General features: G+C 50.7%; 1 protein-coding gene across 3 annotated transcripts in view; it reads left to right on the forward strand.

Annotated features, from left to right (window-relative positions):
* Fan1 (FANCD2 and FANCI associated nuclease 1) overlaps positions 1-13,640 on the forward strand; it is a 34,617-nt gene extending 20,977 nt beyond the window's left edge. For 2 of the 3 annotated variants that reach the window (XM_028872841.2, XM_037198910.1), the window contains exons 9-14: positions 3,682-3,846; positions 4,503-4,653; positions 9,177-9,280; positions 9,798-9,992; positions 10,507-10,635; positions 13,038-13,640. In XM_028872841.2, coding sequence (XP_028728674.1) covers positions 3,682-3,846; positions 4,503-4,653; positions 9,177-9,280; positions 9,798-9,992; positions 10,507-10,635; positions 13,038-13,175 — 882 coding nt within the window. In that variant the 3' untranslated portion in view covers positions 13,176-13,640. Of the gene's footprint in view, positions 1-1,541; positions 1,644-3,681; positions 3,847-4,502; positions 4,654-9,176; positions 9,281-9,797; positions 9,993-10,506; positions 10,636-13,037 lie in introns of those variants that run through there. The other variant, XM_037198913.1, reaches the window with a different exon arrangement.
* Positions 13,641-14,730: the final 1,090 nt, after the last annotated feature.

Consider the following 14,730-nt stretch of genomic DNA (forward strand, 5'->3'; position numbering starts at 1 on the left):
GTAATTCATTTGTTTGTCACAGACGAATGATGCATGTGTTCATTTGTCCAGTCACCTGTAAATGGGTGCCCAAGTTTCCGCCGCCATCTGGGTATTGTGAATACTGCTGCCATGGATATGGGCATGCAGTACTTCCTGAGTGCCTGTTTTTAATTCTTTAGGGGTGTACCTAGGGAAGAATCTGCTAGCTCTTGTGGCAATTTTACGTTTGGCTCTTTAAAAAGCTGCCAAACTGTTGTTCACAGTGTTTCCTCCATTTTTATATTCCCACCAGTAAGACAGGAGGGCTCTGGTTTTTCCACATCCTAACCAACACTGATTATTTTTCTACTTTTCTGAGCATGTTCATCTTGGTAGATGAGGAATGATTTCTTCCTGGAGCTTTTGTATTTATGCTCAACTTTGAAGAACCTTAGAAAATAGAAACAGTAGGTTCCTCTCCCTGCGAGCAGGGAATCTCGCTCAGCTCTGTGGTCCTGCCTCCATGTGAGAATCACTGTGTAAGTTGCTTTGGAGACCCCTGCTCTGTTGGTGAGGTGGGGCATGTGTGACTTTCACAGCTTCCCAGGTGATGTCCTGAGAACTGCGGAGCAATGCCTTCCGGTAAAGTCTCCTCTAGCCTGTGACTTGAGCGTCTCTAAGTTCATGGGTCTCTGAGGAGGTAGCTGCTGGGACCCTCTCATCAGTGGGGTCATTAGGATCAGAGCCTGGGTGCTGACACCACTAACAAGCTAGGCTTTGTCCTCATGGGCCATTTGCCGAGATAAGTAGTAGCAAAAAGCATTCTCTGCCTTCTGTACTCTGTGTAGCCAAAATGGGAAAGGAACAAATACAGAGGTCCTGTGACACACACACACACACACACACACACACACACACACACACACACACACACACACCCGCCCCGCCCCCAGTCCGTCTTCAGGGTCCTGGCATGAGGTTTGGGTTTAACAGAGGACAGAGAGCCTTGGCGCTACCTTGGAGACAGCAGCACCATGTTGGCTGGCCAGTCAGTCAGAAGAGCTCAGCCCCAATCATGACATGGTCATTGAGACCCCAGAAAAGGGACAGTGAGAAAGAAGCATTTGAACCAACTGAAGTACCTGAAATAGACTTAATGAATAAGTCAGTGAGGAGATGTTGAGGGCAGAACAGAAATAGAACAAACTTTGCCAACCATTCTTTCAGAAGAAGTCAGGCTTGATGGGCCAAATCCCAGACCCCTCCCACCCCACCCCGCCTCCCATTGTCAGCTGTCCGCGAGGATCTGCACTGCTTGGGGACGAGGGTGGAGTGGCACTGAGCAGACAAGAGACAGAATCCGAAGGGGCGGGGTTTTTATTTGGCCGAGAACCCTTAAGTTCTCTCCAGAGAGTTCCATCCAAGTGAGGGTGGTGATCTGATGCCGGAGACCACTGAAATCGAGTGGAAACTCAGAGAATCTGACAGAACACCCAAGTTAAATCTGGAGTGTGGCCCGCAGAGAGGCAGCGGGAAGGACCAGAGGTTTTCCTCCCAGGTTTACTGACTGTTCTCCGCAGGTGCAAAGACTAGGAGAGGTCGTCAGAGGTGATGTTGGGCCAGATCCCTTGCAGTACAACTGGTTCCTGAGATGGAGATGAAGGGAAGATGATGATGTGGGGAGTGGGGGAGGATGAGGGCAAGATGGTGCTGAAGGGGAGGAGAGAGGAGGATGGATGCAGGATGACGGTGGAGGGGAGGAGAGAGGAGGATGGATGCAGGATGGCGGTGGAGGGGAGGGATGATGGTGGAGGGGAGAAGAGAGGAGGATGAATGCAGGATGATGGTGGAGGGGAGGGATGATGGTGGAGGGGAGGGATGACTGAATGGGCAAGGAGGAGGAACAAGAAGATGATTAACACTGATGGAGTCTAACCCTTACATTTTTTTCCTTTTTAATTTTTCTAGTCACTAGGAATAAAAGCTGCCCCTGATTCTACTCAGTTGCTTGCTTTGGGGGTTTCTTTTTTTAATACTGTGACTCTCAACTTAGGGAAATATAACTTAAGCAAAACACAGAATCTCCACTCTTCTGTTCTGAATTAAGCCTTATCATTTCTTATCTCTACAAACACTATGTGGAATCCACACCTGTGGGAAAGACCTCCCTTTGCCTTGCCAGAGGCTGGAGGGTGCTTGGCCTTTGTAGCACTCCATAGAATTCTAGCTCCTCCCTCCTTCCTCTGTGTATTGGGCTCGGAGTCTACACTATGTCTCTGTGAATATGGACAGTTGGTATTTCCCAGCATGTATCTATTTTTTCCTGTTTAATAAAAAGGGAAAAAAATTTTAAGTGACTAGAAGGTCAGCAGAGGGTGGATTTGGGGTGTTGTGTGGGTTAGGAGGGCGATTGGACAATATGCTTTCTCTTATAGCTTGTGTAACTGTGATGTTTAATGGACAATGCAGTTTAAAGTGACACTAAAAATTTCCGTTTTCCATTTATTTTATACGTGTGAGTGTTTTCCCTGCATGTATGTATGTGTACCGTGCGAGGGCCTGGCGCCCATGGAGGGCATTAGGTCTCCTTGAACTGGAGTTAAACATGGCTGTGAACCATCATGTGGGTGCTAGGAACCCAAACTAGCTGGGTTTTCTGCAAGAGCAACAAGTGTTCTTAACGAACCTCTAGCCCCCAGGGGTGACATCTTTAAAGTAAAATTCTCTCCTAATGATGATTGGAGCCCTGCCACTCACTGCGAGAGATCTCCAGAACCTGGGAGGTTTTATTAGGAATGGACTTGCCCTGTTGTAATCTTTAAAAAGTTGTTATTTTATGTGTATGGGTGTTTTGTCTGCATGTATGCCTGTGCACTCTATGGATGCAGTGCCGCTGAAGGCCAGAAGAGGGCACCAGATTCCCTGGAACTGGAATTACAGACAGTTGTGCCCCGTCACGTAAATGCTGGCAATTGGAACTGGGTCCTTGGGAAAAACAGCCAGTGCCCTTATTGAACCATTTCTCCAGCTCTGCCCCGCTCACTCCCACTGTCATTTTGTCTATTTTAAAGTCCGTCCGCTGCTGCCGCCGCCGCCGCCGCCGCCGCGCCTCCCCCCCCCCCACAAAAGTGATACTCAGTTCTCAAGGTTAAAAGTGCACACGTTGCTTTGTTTCAATAAAACTAAATGTGCACACAAAGGAAAACCAATAGAGGACCAGAGGCTGCAGAGCCGCTGGTTCTGGGCCAGGTGTGGCCCGGCCCAGGGTGGACTGTCCTGGTCCCAGCTCCGGTCTCTCCTGCACGGTGGCCTGGCAAGTGGTCAGAGCTGTGCACAGTCGTGTTCCAGGAGACAAGCCCCTTTTCTGGCTGGCCTCAGGGCCCCAGCCTTTTCTTCCAGCGTGAGACACATGTCAGTGTCTTGGGGCCTAGGAAGGGAAGGGCACAAGTGTCTCCCTAGAGTGTCTTCACTCCTGCCGGGTGGTTCCACTCTGGTCACGTGAATGACGGCAGCTCAGCTGTGCAGCGGCACGTTTTACAGTGAGGGGTCCGGTTCAAGCCATCGGAGCGAGAGCTAAGGAAATAGCTTGTATTTCTCCAAGCGCTGTTTGCCCATTTGCTAAAATGAAGTAATCAGTTGTGAGGTTTCTTGTCAAACTAAATCAACAGCTGCTGCCGTCAGCACGTTCGGGAACCTGACATGTGACCTGTTGATTGCTAGGCAATTAGGTGCATCAGCGCAGGCCTCGCAGATCCAGCAGTGCGGACAGGACACCGACTTTCACTCTATCAGCGAGCTGTGCGCCTGCGAGAGTCTCCCAGCTGCAAAAAATACAAGTGCCTCTTCAGCCAGCTGCCAGAAATTTCCGTGGGAGATGTCAAGCACGTAGGTGTCCTTCGGGTGAATTTTGTTTGTTTTTGGTTAAACTCAGGCGACATCCCCAGTTCTCCTTTGACTGTCCTCGGTTTAAACATATTTACTTAGATTCTTCTGGGTGGAGGCCCCCGGGAATCACTCAGAATGTCCGAATTCTCACCTGGGATGGTGACATCACCATTGTCTCTATTTCATTATAATGCCCTCTTCTCTGGTACCTCTGGGCTTCCCCATATGGGCACACCAGGGCTGGGTGACAGACCTGCTGAATAAGAACTTGAACGTCCTCCGCTTTTGCCTACGTCTCTAGGGGCCTCTTAGATGCTTCTTCAGAGGCTGGGACAGTCATGTCCTTCAGAGTGTGCCAGGGTGGGTCACAATCCATTCCTTCTGCCCTGCAGGAGTAGGCAGGCCCATCCCCAGAATGCCGCAGGCAGGTTTTCAGGGGCTTCCATTGAGGCAAGGCTAATCAAGGTGTGCTTGGTTTTGGTTTTGAGACAAAGTCACACTATGTAGCCTTGGCTGCCCTGGAACTCACTGTATAGACCGGGCTAACCTCAGACTCACAGAAACCCACCTGCTTCTGCCTCCCGAGTCCTGGGACTAAAGGTGTGCACCACCATGCTCGACTTGGATTAACGTTTTTTTTTCCGCTACCCTTCTAGGTGACCATCACAGGCAGGCTGTGCCCACAGCATGGAATGGGCAAGTCGGTGTTTGTCATCGAGACCGGAGACACCACGAACCCCACCACAATCCTGTGCTCCGTGGAGGAGCTGGCACTGGATTATTACAGGCAGAATGGCTTTGACCAAGGTAAGCCAAGTGGTGTTTCCTGCAGCCCAGCCAGCCTGCCAGCCTGCCGGCCAATGGGAAGAGAGTGTTGGAGGGTGGGTGGTTCATCAGTAGTGGGCTGCTCTCCTCTCTGACCTCAGTAGAAGCCACAGCTGGCCAGAGGTGTGTGAAAAGGAATTCTGTTGTTTGTTAGGGGGTCCTCTTGCTCTTTCGACAGTTTCACTTCCGGCTGACTCTGAGGACGGTGCTCACAGGGTAGGGTGGTTGGTGGAAGGTCTGGTCTTTGCTACCAGAGGCTGGCAGTGAGTAGAGATGGTGAGAAAGGACAGAGGACTGTCCTGTAAGAGACTGTCTCATAATGAAGCTGTCCTTGAGGCCCGGGGCCAGTGCATCTGGGGAGATTAGCAGGCACACAGTGACGACGTCATAGGTGTGAGGCGCTTGGAAGACGTACTCAGGCCGCGAGGAAGAGCAGCAATTTTGAGTTCCTTTTGAAATGAGCTTTCCATACAGACCCAAGGAAGAAGCTGCATCAGACGGGGAGCTTGTCCCATCCTCGATTCCGGTGATGGGTGGCTTCTCACTCGCCTGGCCCCTGCCTTTGGCAGAGAGACTGCCCAGTGAATCTTTGGCACCACGAACGGAGGCGAAGTCAGGGAGAGGACACAACAGTGCTTCTCACTGAGCCCCTCCTCTCTCCAGCCTTCCGGAAGCTTCCGTTTCCTTTTTCCTGGTGGGAGAGGGCACTTGTTGGAGGTGTATGTATGCACGTGTGCGGGAGAAGGCAGGCGCCCTCATGTGTCCGTGAGACGTTGTGCCTTGAGCTGCCGATCTGAGACTTGTATCTCTAAACTAGAAAATCAGTGGGACCAGGGCAAGGTTGCCTCCAGCTGTTTAGGATTTTCACCTTCTGAAATGCTTACAGCCTACAGAAAAGGACTTCGGCTAAGTGGTCTTGGCAGGTACTGCGGGGTAGAAAGGAGGGATGCTGAAGGGCCCTAGTCTGCTTACTGGATGTGAATGTCCAGTGAGAAGCTACTGTAGCATGTTGACCAACGTAGAATTGAGAGGTTTCATAAACGTGGCTGACCACGACAGACGCTGCACACCTACCACGGTGGCCTGGACCCTGAGTCCTGTTGCCGTATTTCCTCACAGCCTCATTGCCAGAGAGTGGGGTGACCTGACCTGTGGTTGCCCTTCTACCTGTCCTGTATGCTGCCCTTAGGACATTGGGGTGCTTCAGGATGTGACACACACAGTCCCAAAGGTAGGTCTGCCCCTAGAGGGTGGCCCTTAGCCCTGGTGAACGTGTTTGTGTGTCTGTCAGGGTGAGTGGAGGATGTATACCTTTGACTGCTAAGTTCCATATTTGGGAGCTGAGAACGGCCGTTTGAGAAAAGCACATGTATGAGTGTAAAACATGCTGGTCCTCCGTCCGTGTTCCTGACTTGGTTGTTCCAGGGCTTTCTGTGGCAGGCAGTCACGGGGTGAGGGGTTGGCTCTCCTCTTAGAATTCCTTGGCCTGTGTACAGGAGGCTCCTGCAGGGCCCATTGACCACCATGGTGCCTCCCAGGAGTGGGATGGTGAGACCACGCATGTCATGGTTGGACCTGCGTGGGCACCGGGCTGAGTGTTTGTGCCGTCGCCCGGAATGACAGCTGCTGTGGCATTTCTCCTGTCAGGGTGGTGGCCCTGGCGCAGGACCGCAGTGAAAAGGTTGTTGTTGTTTATAATCGGCTAATTTCTTAGGTCAGTTGGCAGTTCCTTGAGTTCGTGTATTTGCCAACACCAGCTTCTCTCTGCCTTGTAGTCTTTCTTCACACCTGGTCTCAGTGAGTATACTATGAGTGATGCTTTAGCTACAGCCCGAAGGAAAGTGGAGGCTTGGACACTTGCTTAGAATTGAAAAAAATCAAATGTGCCCAAGGCCACAATGTAAACTCTAAGTAGGAAAGCACTAGTCGATTTGAAGGAGGAATTCCAGAGCAGCTCCCTGCCTGCTGTCAGACAGCAAGGTGGATCAGTTAGCCTGGAAAGTCCCCAAGGTTTGCTCTATTTTCTTTTCTTTTTTGAGACAGGGTCTCCCTTCTGTAGCCCTGGCTGGCCTGGAACTCACTATGTAGATGAGGCTGGCCTCAAACACACAGATATCCTCCTGTCTCCTAAGTGATGGGATGAAAGGCGTGCCTTCACGCCTGGCTATTTTTTTCTTCTTATGAAATACCATGTCGTGGACGATACTGACCCCAGTGCTGTGTGAAGGTGGAGAAGAGTGTATGCTGGCCCCACAACCCACTCAGCCTCTTCGCCCCCTGGATCGCAGTAGATCCTGGATGTCCACTCATGCATGGTACTTGCTCTGCGGCTCTCATGGCTCTATCCTGGGGACACCCACGTCCTGTCCCTGTGCCCATGCTGTGGGGCTGCTAGTGAGAAATGACTCCACCAGCTGGGTGGTGTTGTGTGGGGTCTTGGTTAGTCGGGCCGGGAAGATAGGATTTCACGGACTGGGGTTTCTTCCTGCTGAGTGTTGAGATGAATCTCCTCACATCTCTCCTGCTCACAGGGAAGGGTCGTGTTCTAGGGAAGAAGTGCAGACACTTCTGTGGAGTGGAGACAGAGGTGCAGTGAGCCCGAAAGACTTAGAAATCAAAGAACAGAATGGAAATTCCAGGCCCCAGATGGTGTCACAGGAGACTCCATGTAAACTGTCCCGTTTAGTGGCTAGAGGAAGGTCAGTTATGAACGGAACACAGAAAAATCCTTCCACTTTTGCCAGAAGCCTGAAAAGCAGCAGGCAGTTCTTTTTCCAGAACATTAACTATTTCCACATAAGATGAAATTTATATTACATTATAATATATTAGAAAATTGATGTGGCCACAGTGAGCCAACTTGCTGCTGGGCTTTATTCTAGAGGGGATTTGTGTAGAGACAATTTCAACACCCCCCCCCCCCCCCCGCGCCCAGGGGAAGCTATTTCTGAATAAGGAAGGAGGATCACACCAAAAATGACTCGTCAGAATCCAGAGCACAGCAGAGGTCGGGAACGACTCTGACCTCCATGTCACGGACTGAGTAATATTCACACAGGGACAGAAACCCAGAAGTTAGGCCCAGCTTTCTTCCCAGCAGCCCAGAGTCCAGTGTCCTGATGTGAACACTCCTGAGAGCTGGAGGACTTGCTTCAGCCAGGCTGAGCATGCCGTCCGTGTTCAGTCTGTCCTTTTGCATCATGGAAACAGGACAGAGGGACAGGAGCCAGAACTCAGGGGCAACAGACAAAGCTCAGCACAGCTCTGGAGCTCAGGGTAGAGGAGCATGGCCACTGGCTGCCACCGCCTCCCTCTCCCTCCCCAGTGCACTTTCCTGGGGGCACCAGGTGAGCAGGAATCCCAGCATCCTTCACTCCAGACCACCTGACCCATGCTGCTGTCTCCCCTGTGCTCTCTGAGCTTGGCTGCCAGCATGATCATGATAGGAAGGTGGAGAGATGGCCACGGAGCGGCCTTCCTTGGTTGGGGATGTGTAGCTATGTAGACACCCAGCTTGGAGAGAGGAGCTGGGTGAGTCGGGACTCTGAGGGACACAGGTTTGGAGTCTGCCAAGACCTTCGTCGCTCTCCAGACCCTGATGCTGATTTGCAATGACCCTAGGACCCAGCTGTTCTCTGAGGTGGTCTCCCACTGACTGTGTTCAGCAGGAGGAGGGCATTGGAACTCGGTGGTCTTTACTAGGTGGTCTTTGCAGCCGGCAGTTTTGTAGAAGCCTTGCATATCAGGAACACTGAGCTAACCTCATCAGGCCAAAGCGGCTTAATGAATGAGTGAAACACCGAGTGAATGGGAAGAGTCCCGGGCGAGTCTGAGGTGTGGGCTGCCCTGAATGAAGGAGTGAAACACAGAGTGAATGGGAAGAGTCCCGGGCAAGTCTGAGGTTGTGGGCTGCCCTGAATGCCTGGCTTCTTTGTCAGTCCTGTTAGGAAAACATTTCTTGTAAGTTGCCAGGGCCCCTAGCCAGAGCCGACCCGTGAGTTTTGCACCCAGTCCAGTTTGCCCACTTGTTTAGAACTTCCAGCGGAGGGAGGGAGTCTGCCTTGTTAAAGCAGTCCTGCCCCTTAGACTGTCCACCAATACTGAGAACCCTGCTTTGCGACTTCCCCATGTTCATTTGAAGTTTTCCCCTTAAATAAAGCTTCTATACACAAAGAATATAGTGTGAAAATGAAGTAGAAATAGCATGAAAATTGCATGTTCTTCAAAATCAATCATATCTCAGTTATTTCCCTGAAATAGAATCTACATTAGGTCATCATAATAGTCTTTTGGGTTTTGTTTTGAGACAGGGTTTCTCTGTGTAGTTTTGGTGCCTGTCCTGGAACTCACCATGTAGCCCAGGCTGGCCTCAAACTCACAGAGATCTGCCTGTCTCTGCCTCCTGAGTGCTGAGATCGAAGGCGTGTGCCACCGTGCCCGGCCATCATGATATTCGTGAACAAGCAGATAAAACGAGTCCTTTCCCTCCTTGTGTGACGTTGTAGGGATTCATGGGGAAGGATCCACCTTCAGTACCCTGTGTGGCCTTCTGCTGTGGGATATCATCTTCATGGATGGGATACCGGATGTCTTCAGAAATGCCTACCAGGTAACCCGCTAACACCATCCCCCTGGGGCCTCTCCTGTGCATGCCTGTGCTTCACGCCCACCTCTGCACCAGAGTCTGACGCCAGCGGCAACCTGGCTTCTTGGTGATCTTTGGGATCTCCCCACAGTAGTGCTAAGTGCATGGGAAAGGATCTTTCATTTTTAAAGGGGAACTAGGAGATTTTATGCCCACGGCCAGTGTCCCTGATGGTTACATTTTGAACTTTTAGTACCGAGCACCCTTAGCTGAGCGCCTGTCCCTACCAGCACCCAGGCCAGGGCTCTCCCACGCAATCCATTCGCATCAACTGGAACTCTGCCAGTTCAACTTAAATGACCCCTGAAAACCCAGGATAAGAACTGACAAGGTTACATGTGTCTGATATTTTTTACTCATCTCTTCTGAGGAGAAAAAAACTGCCCGCTTCCAAATCCCGCAGGACTTGAGCATCCCTCTGTTGGAGTGCCCTTTCCCCTCCTCCGGCACGTCAGAAAACTTTCCTTTCACCCCCACACAGGCATCCCCACTGGATCTGTGCACAGACAGCTTCTTCTCCAGCAGGGAGCAGGCCCTGGAAGCCAGGCTGCAGCTGATCCACGGCGCCCCTGCTGAGAGCCTGCGGGCCTGGGTGGCAGAGGCGTGGCAGGCCCAGCAAGGCAGAGTGGCTTCCCTGGTCAGCTGGGACCGCTTCGCTTCCCTTCAGCAGGCTCAGGTACTACGCCGTCGCTGGCGGTCTGGTCGGTGCTGGTTCGCAGTACTGGCTGCGTTTCAGCAATTGTATCACAGTGAACTGAGGTGTGTGTGTGTGTGTGGTGTGTGTGTGTGTCCAAGCCTGGATACTACGGTCAATGATAGACACGTGAGGACATTCAGAAACCTCCTTTCCTTTTGCCTGACCCCTGGTGGAAGCAGGGAGGGTAACTTCTGTGCCCTGCAGCTGCTGGCCTCCGTCCGTAAGGAGTGGTGACTCCTGAGTGCTGCATTAGACTCTCTCTTCATCAGATGTGCCATAGGCGCCCACACCAGGCAAGGGTTGGTAACTGCCCATGGAGAGCTTTTTGCCAGAGCTTACCTATGGGGTAACCTGGTCCAGGCAGCAGAACCCCTTCCGGTGTTCCTGGAGCCCGTGTGTGCTGAATTGTACTGCTGTGTTCTGATGGCCGCTCAAGCCCATTTTGGGGTCTCCGTCCCGAAGGCGGCTAACTCTCCTTTTGTTTTGTGTTTAGGATCTAGTCTCCTGCCTCGGGGGTCCGGTCCTCAGCGGTGTGTGCAGGCGCCTGGCTGCTGACTTTCGGCACTGCCGAGGGGGCCTCCCTGACTTGGTGGTGTGGAATTCTCAGAGCCATCGCTGCAAGGTCAGCAGAGAACGCCGTTCGTAATTTTATCAGCAGCTGTGTCAGAGTCCACGTGCCGGGCACTTCCTTCATGGCTGATGGGAGGATTGAATTCCGTTACTGGAAAGCCGGTCGGCTGAGGGCGGGGTTCTCAGAAGCCTCTCTGAGGAGCTGGGGTGCAAGCAAGACAGGCATTCTCATGGCGCCCCATCCCAGAGGTGACAGTCCACCAGTACCCACACCCTGCTGCTAGAACAAATCACCAGCTGCAAGGCACTGAGCGGCAGGGCTTCCTTCACACAGCGTGTGGACCCAGGAACTCAGGAGTCCGCAGCAAACACATTCCCTGGCCAGGCCTGTTCTGCCTGTCGCCATTCACTGGTTGGTGTTGCCGCACACGTCACACACTACACACATGCTCGTACTGTCTCTCCTCAGCTTGCCTCTCCTCCCTCTTCTCTCCCTCTTTTTCTGACTCATATTTCATCCTGGTCTGTGATTTGTCTTTTTCTTAGTATCTTTTTTTTTTTTTTTTTTTGTTTTTCGAGACAGGGTTTCTCTGTGTAGCTTTTCGCCTTTCCTGGAACTCACTCTGTAGACCAGGCTGGCCTCGAACTCAGAGATCCGCCTGCCTCTGCCTCCCGAGTGCTGGGGTTAAAGGCGTGTGCCACCACCGCCCCGCAGTATCTTTTGATGATGAGAAAATTTAAAGTTTGATCAAATTCAGGTGTCAGATATCAGAATTACTTACATAATCTCAAACCACAGAGAAGTTCTCTTGTGTTTTGTTCCAGAAGCTCTGTGCTTACATTTGATGTGTATTTTGTGATCTCTTTAGATACTCTTCTGTCTGCTGTGGGATGTGGAATGAAATAACCGTTTTATTGGGGAGCAGCAGAATATTTTTGTTTGTTTTGTGTAGAACTCCAGGCCTGTTGAGTAAAAGACGGAATTTAATTCTTCAGCCTGGGCCTCTGCTTCCCCGTGGTCTGTGACTATGAACAGTTACCGGACTTCTCAGCTTCTTTAGAGCTGAAAGGGCTGCCCCTCCCACTTCTGCCAACCCTGTAGGTTTGGACACACAATCTCCACGAATGCCAACGAATTGCCCACGCTGGCTTTTTTCTGGTATCAGAGCAGACTCTAGCACCATGACCTTGAAATTATGGCCTCCACCTTCCCAAGGTCCACTTCTCACACCCATTTATGTGAGCTTCCGGGTCAGAGGGGAGCTGCCTCTGGCTGGCGAGCCTGGCTTAGGAGAAGAGGCTTGCTTCCAGGATTCCTTCAGGAGCAGTCAGCGGTTCCCTGTGGTACCCAGAACAAAATGGTTAGTCTACATCTGCATCTTCCTGGAGCACTTGCTGCCCCTCACTTCACTGCTGCTCTAGAGATCCGTATCTCTACCCCTCCTGAAGCTAGTGTGTCCCACTGTGCGGTACTTTCTTAATGAGCTCTGGGGATCAAAGTCAGGTTGTCATGCTTGCATCTCAGCACTCAGGAGGAGGCAGACTGCAGTCTGTGAATTTAAGGCTAGCCTGATCTACATATGGAGTTCTAAAGCAGCTAGGGCTACATAGAGAGACCCTGTTTCAACACCTCCCACCCCACTCCCGGGGGAAAAACACACACACACACACACACACACACACACACACACACACACACACACACACACGTTTCCTGCACTTCCCCTGACTCTTTTTATTGCTGTCTCCTAAGTTAGCAGTGAACAACACTGGCCCAGCTCCTGCCTTCCTGCACCTGATACATAATAAACACTCTAGGGCCCAGCGAGATAGCTAAAGGTGCTTGCCACCAAACCTGACAACCTGAGTTAAATGCCCAGACTGACTCTTTGAAAAACATTGGAAAAGGGGGCAGTTTGTTCTTACAATAAACATCGTGACAAAGTACCTGGAAAGATCCTCCTGAGAGACTGGGTAGGTCTCTGAAATGAGTTTAAGCAGACCCTTGAAACATAAGAAACCGTGCATGTGATGAACAGAGACATGTCCTCAGCAAATGTCACGTGAGGTCCTGGGGTGGGCATGAGACTGGTGTGCAGGAAGCCTTTGGGATGATTGGCAGAGACTGAAGCCTACTTTCCTACATCACAATGTGAAGTTTAGGTTCAAATGCAAACGTAACAGATTGAAGGGTTGAAAAGGGAACAGCACCCCAGAGCACACTCTAAAACCATTTCTGTTGCTGCGGACTCAGCGAACTGATTCTCCAGAGCTGTCTAGTTCCCACAGACTAATGTCGCAAGGGATCTCCCAGCTGCATATCTGTTCGCTGTAAATATGCACAGTGGTGTAGACTGGCCCGTCTACGTAGGTGGTGGTTTAATTGGCTCTAGCTCCTTTGGGTCCCTCTCCGTTTCAGTAAGATGTTGCTAAGTCTGGAAACCTCTCTTCCAGCTGGTGGAAGTGAAAGGCCCCAGTGATCGCCTTTCATGTAAGCAGATGATCTGGCTGGATGAACTACAGAAGCTGGGGGCCGAAGTCGAAGTCTGCCACGTGGTTGCAGTCGGAGCTAAGAGCAAAGGTCTTGGCTGAAAGATGTCTTTTTGGAGACATCTGGCCAGCCACAGGGACAGATCTCCAAGAGGACAAAGCTGTTCCTGATGCTTTCACTTGGATTTGTCCTGACCCCTGAGATCAGAATGACTCATCCTTGTACAGTGTCCATATGTCACAGACCTTGATGTATGCTGGAAACACTGGATCCACAGTGTGTGGACTGTTGAAAATGTAGAAGTCTGCGTGGGCATTGTAGGAGCTGAATGCTTCCATATTACTAGGTTAAAAAAAAAAAAAAAAAGCCAGAGAAAAAATCAACATGGTGCACCTTTGGGATTTTTTGAAACACAAATGATGTTTCTCTATTAACACACTGGCAATGGAAGTTCCTGAGTTTGGGTTTGTCTCATGATTATCCAAGAAGGGAAGAAACCACAGAAATTCTGATTTCCTTGGGGGGTGGTGGGAACCAACCCAAAATAAATTCTTTATTTAAAGAGAGGAAGAATTCAGAGTATTTCAGTTGTGGTGCATGGCGCATGCCACTCTTCAGGCTTTTGGATTATGTGTGATAAAAATGTGTGCCAAGACATTAGGGGGAAAATGTTCTCTTCAGTTATTCTTACTTCATCAAAAGTTGGTCTAGAACCTCATTCCACTCCCACAGTTGACTGTGAGATGGTTCATGTCATCGCAGGCAGCAGGTGTCCCCATCCTGAAAGTGAGGTTGGCTCTCCACTGGCCTCTCATTCCCCATCCTGAAAGTGAGGTTGGCTCTCCACTGGCCTCTCATTCCCATCCTGAAAGTGAGGTTGGCTCTCCACTGGCCTCTCTACTCTTGCCTCCCCTCGCTGAGCCCCAGCACTGACAGCGAGACCCATGCTCTGCTGCCCATTTGCTGAAGGGCTGCTTACCAAGTTACTTCATTTATTCATGAACTGACCAGCTACTGTGTAGTTTGAAAGCCAGGAAGGTCATATCGTATGATTCTGGTTCCTGTGCTCACCAGGAAGTGTTGGGGGAGGAGGAAAATATAGAAAGAACCCATTACAATACAGTGTATGATAACAGTTACTGGAGAATGGAGAAGAAGAGGAGGAGGCCTTCATGCAGACAGCGAAAATCTTCCTGCTATTCAAAGGACATTGTAAAGCTGGGAATGGTGGCTCACACTTGTAATCCCGGCCCTTGGGAGGCTGAGGCAGGATGACCTCAAGGTTAAGGTCAGACTGGGCTACAAAGTGAGACTGCCTCAGCTCTGGCCACTAGAATCTTACTTTATCTCTCATGGAACAATCAGATTAATAAACACACAGGTGTGAAGTGTGGAGGGCGCGCAGAGATATGGCTCAGGGTATAAAGGTGCTCCCAAGCCTGATCTGAGTTTGAAGCCTAAGACCCACATAGGAGGATAAAACTGAGTTCTGAAAATTGTCCTCTGAACTTCACCTGTGTGCCATGGTATACACGAACTAATATACACACAATAAATAAAACATGTAACAAATATTAAAACCAACAACTCAGTGGTCTTTGCTTAAATGTGTAGGCCAGTGGGGTGGGGAGCATTAGAATAATTCTATTTGCAGAA

This window comes from Peromyscus leucopus, chromosome 1 (assembly GCF_004664715.2).
Source record: "Peromyscus leucopus breed LL Stock chromosome 1, UCI_PerLeu_2.1, whole genome shotgun sequence".
Taxonomy (NCBI): Eukaryota; Metazoa; Chordata; class Mammalia; order Rodentia; family Cricetidae; genus Peromyscus; species Peromyscus leucopus.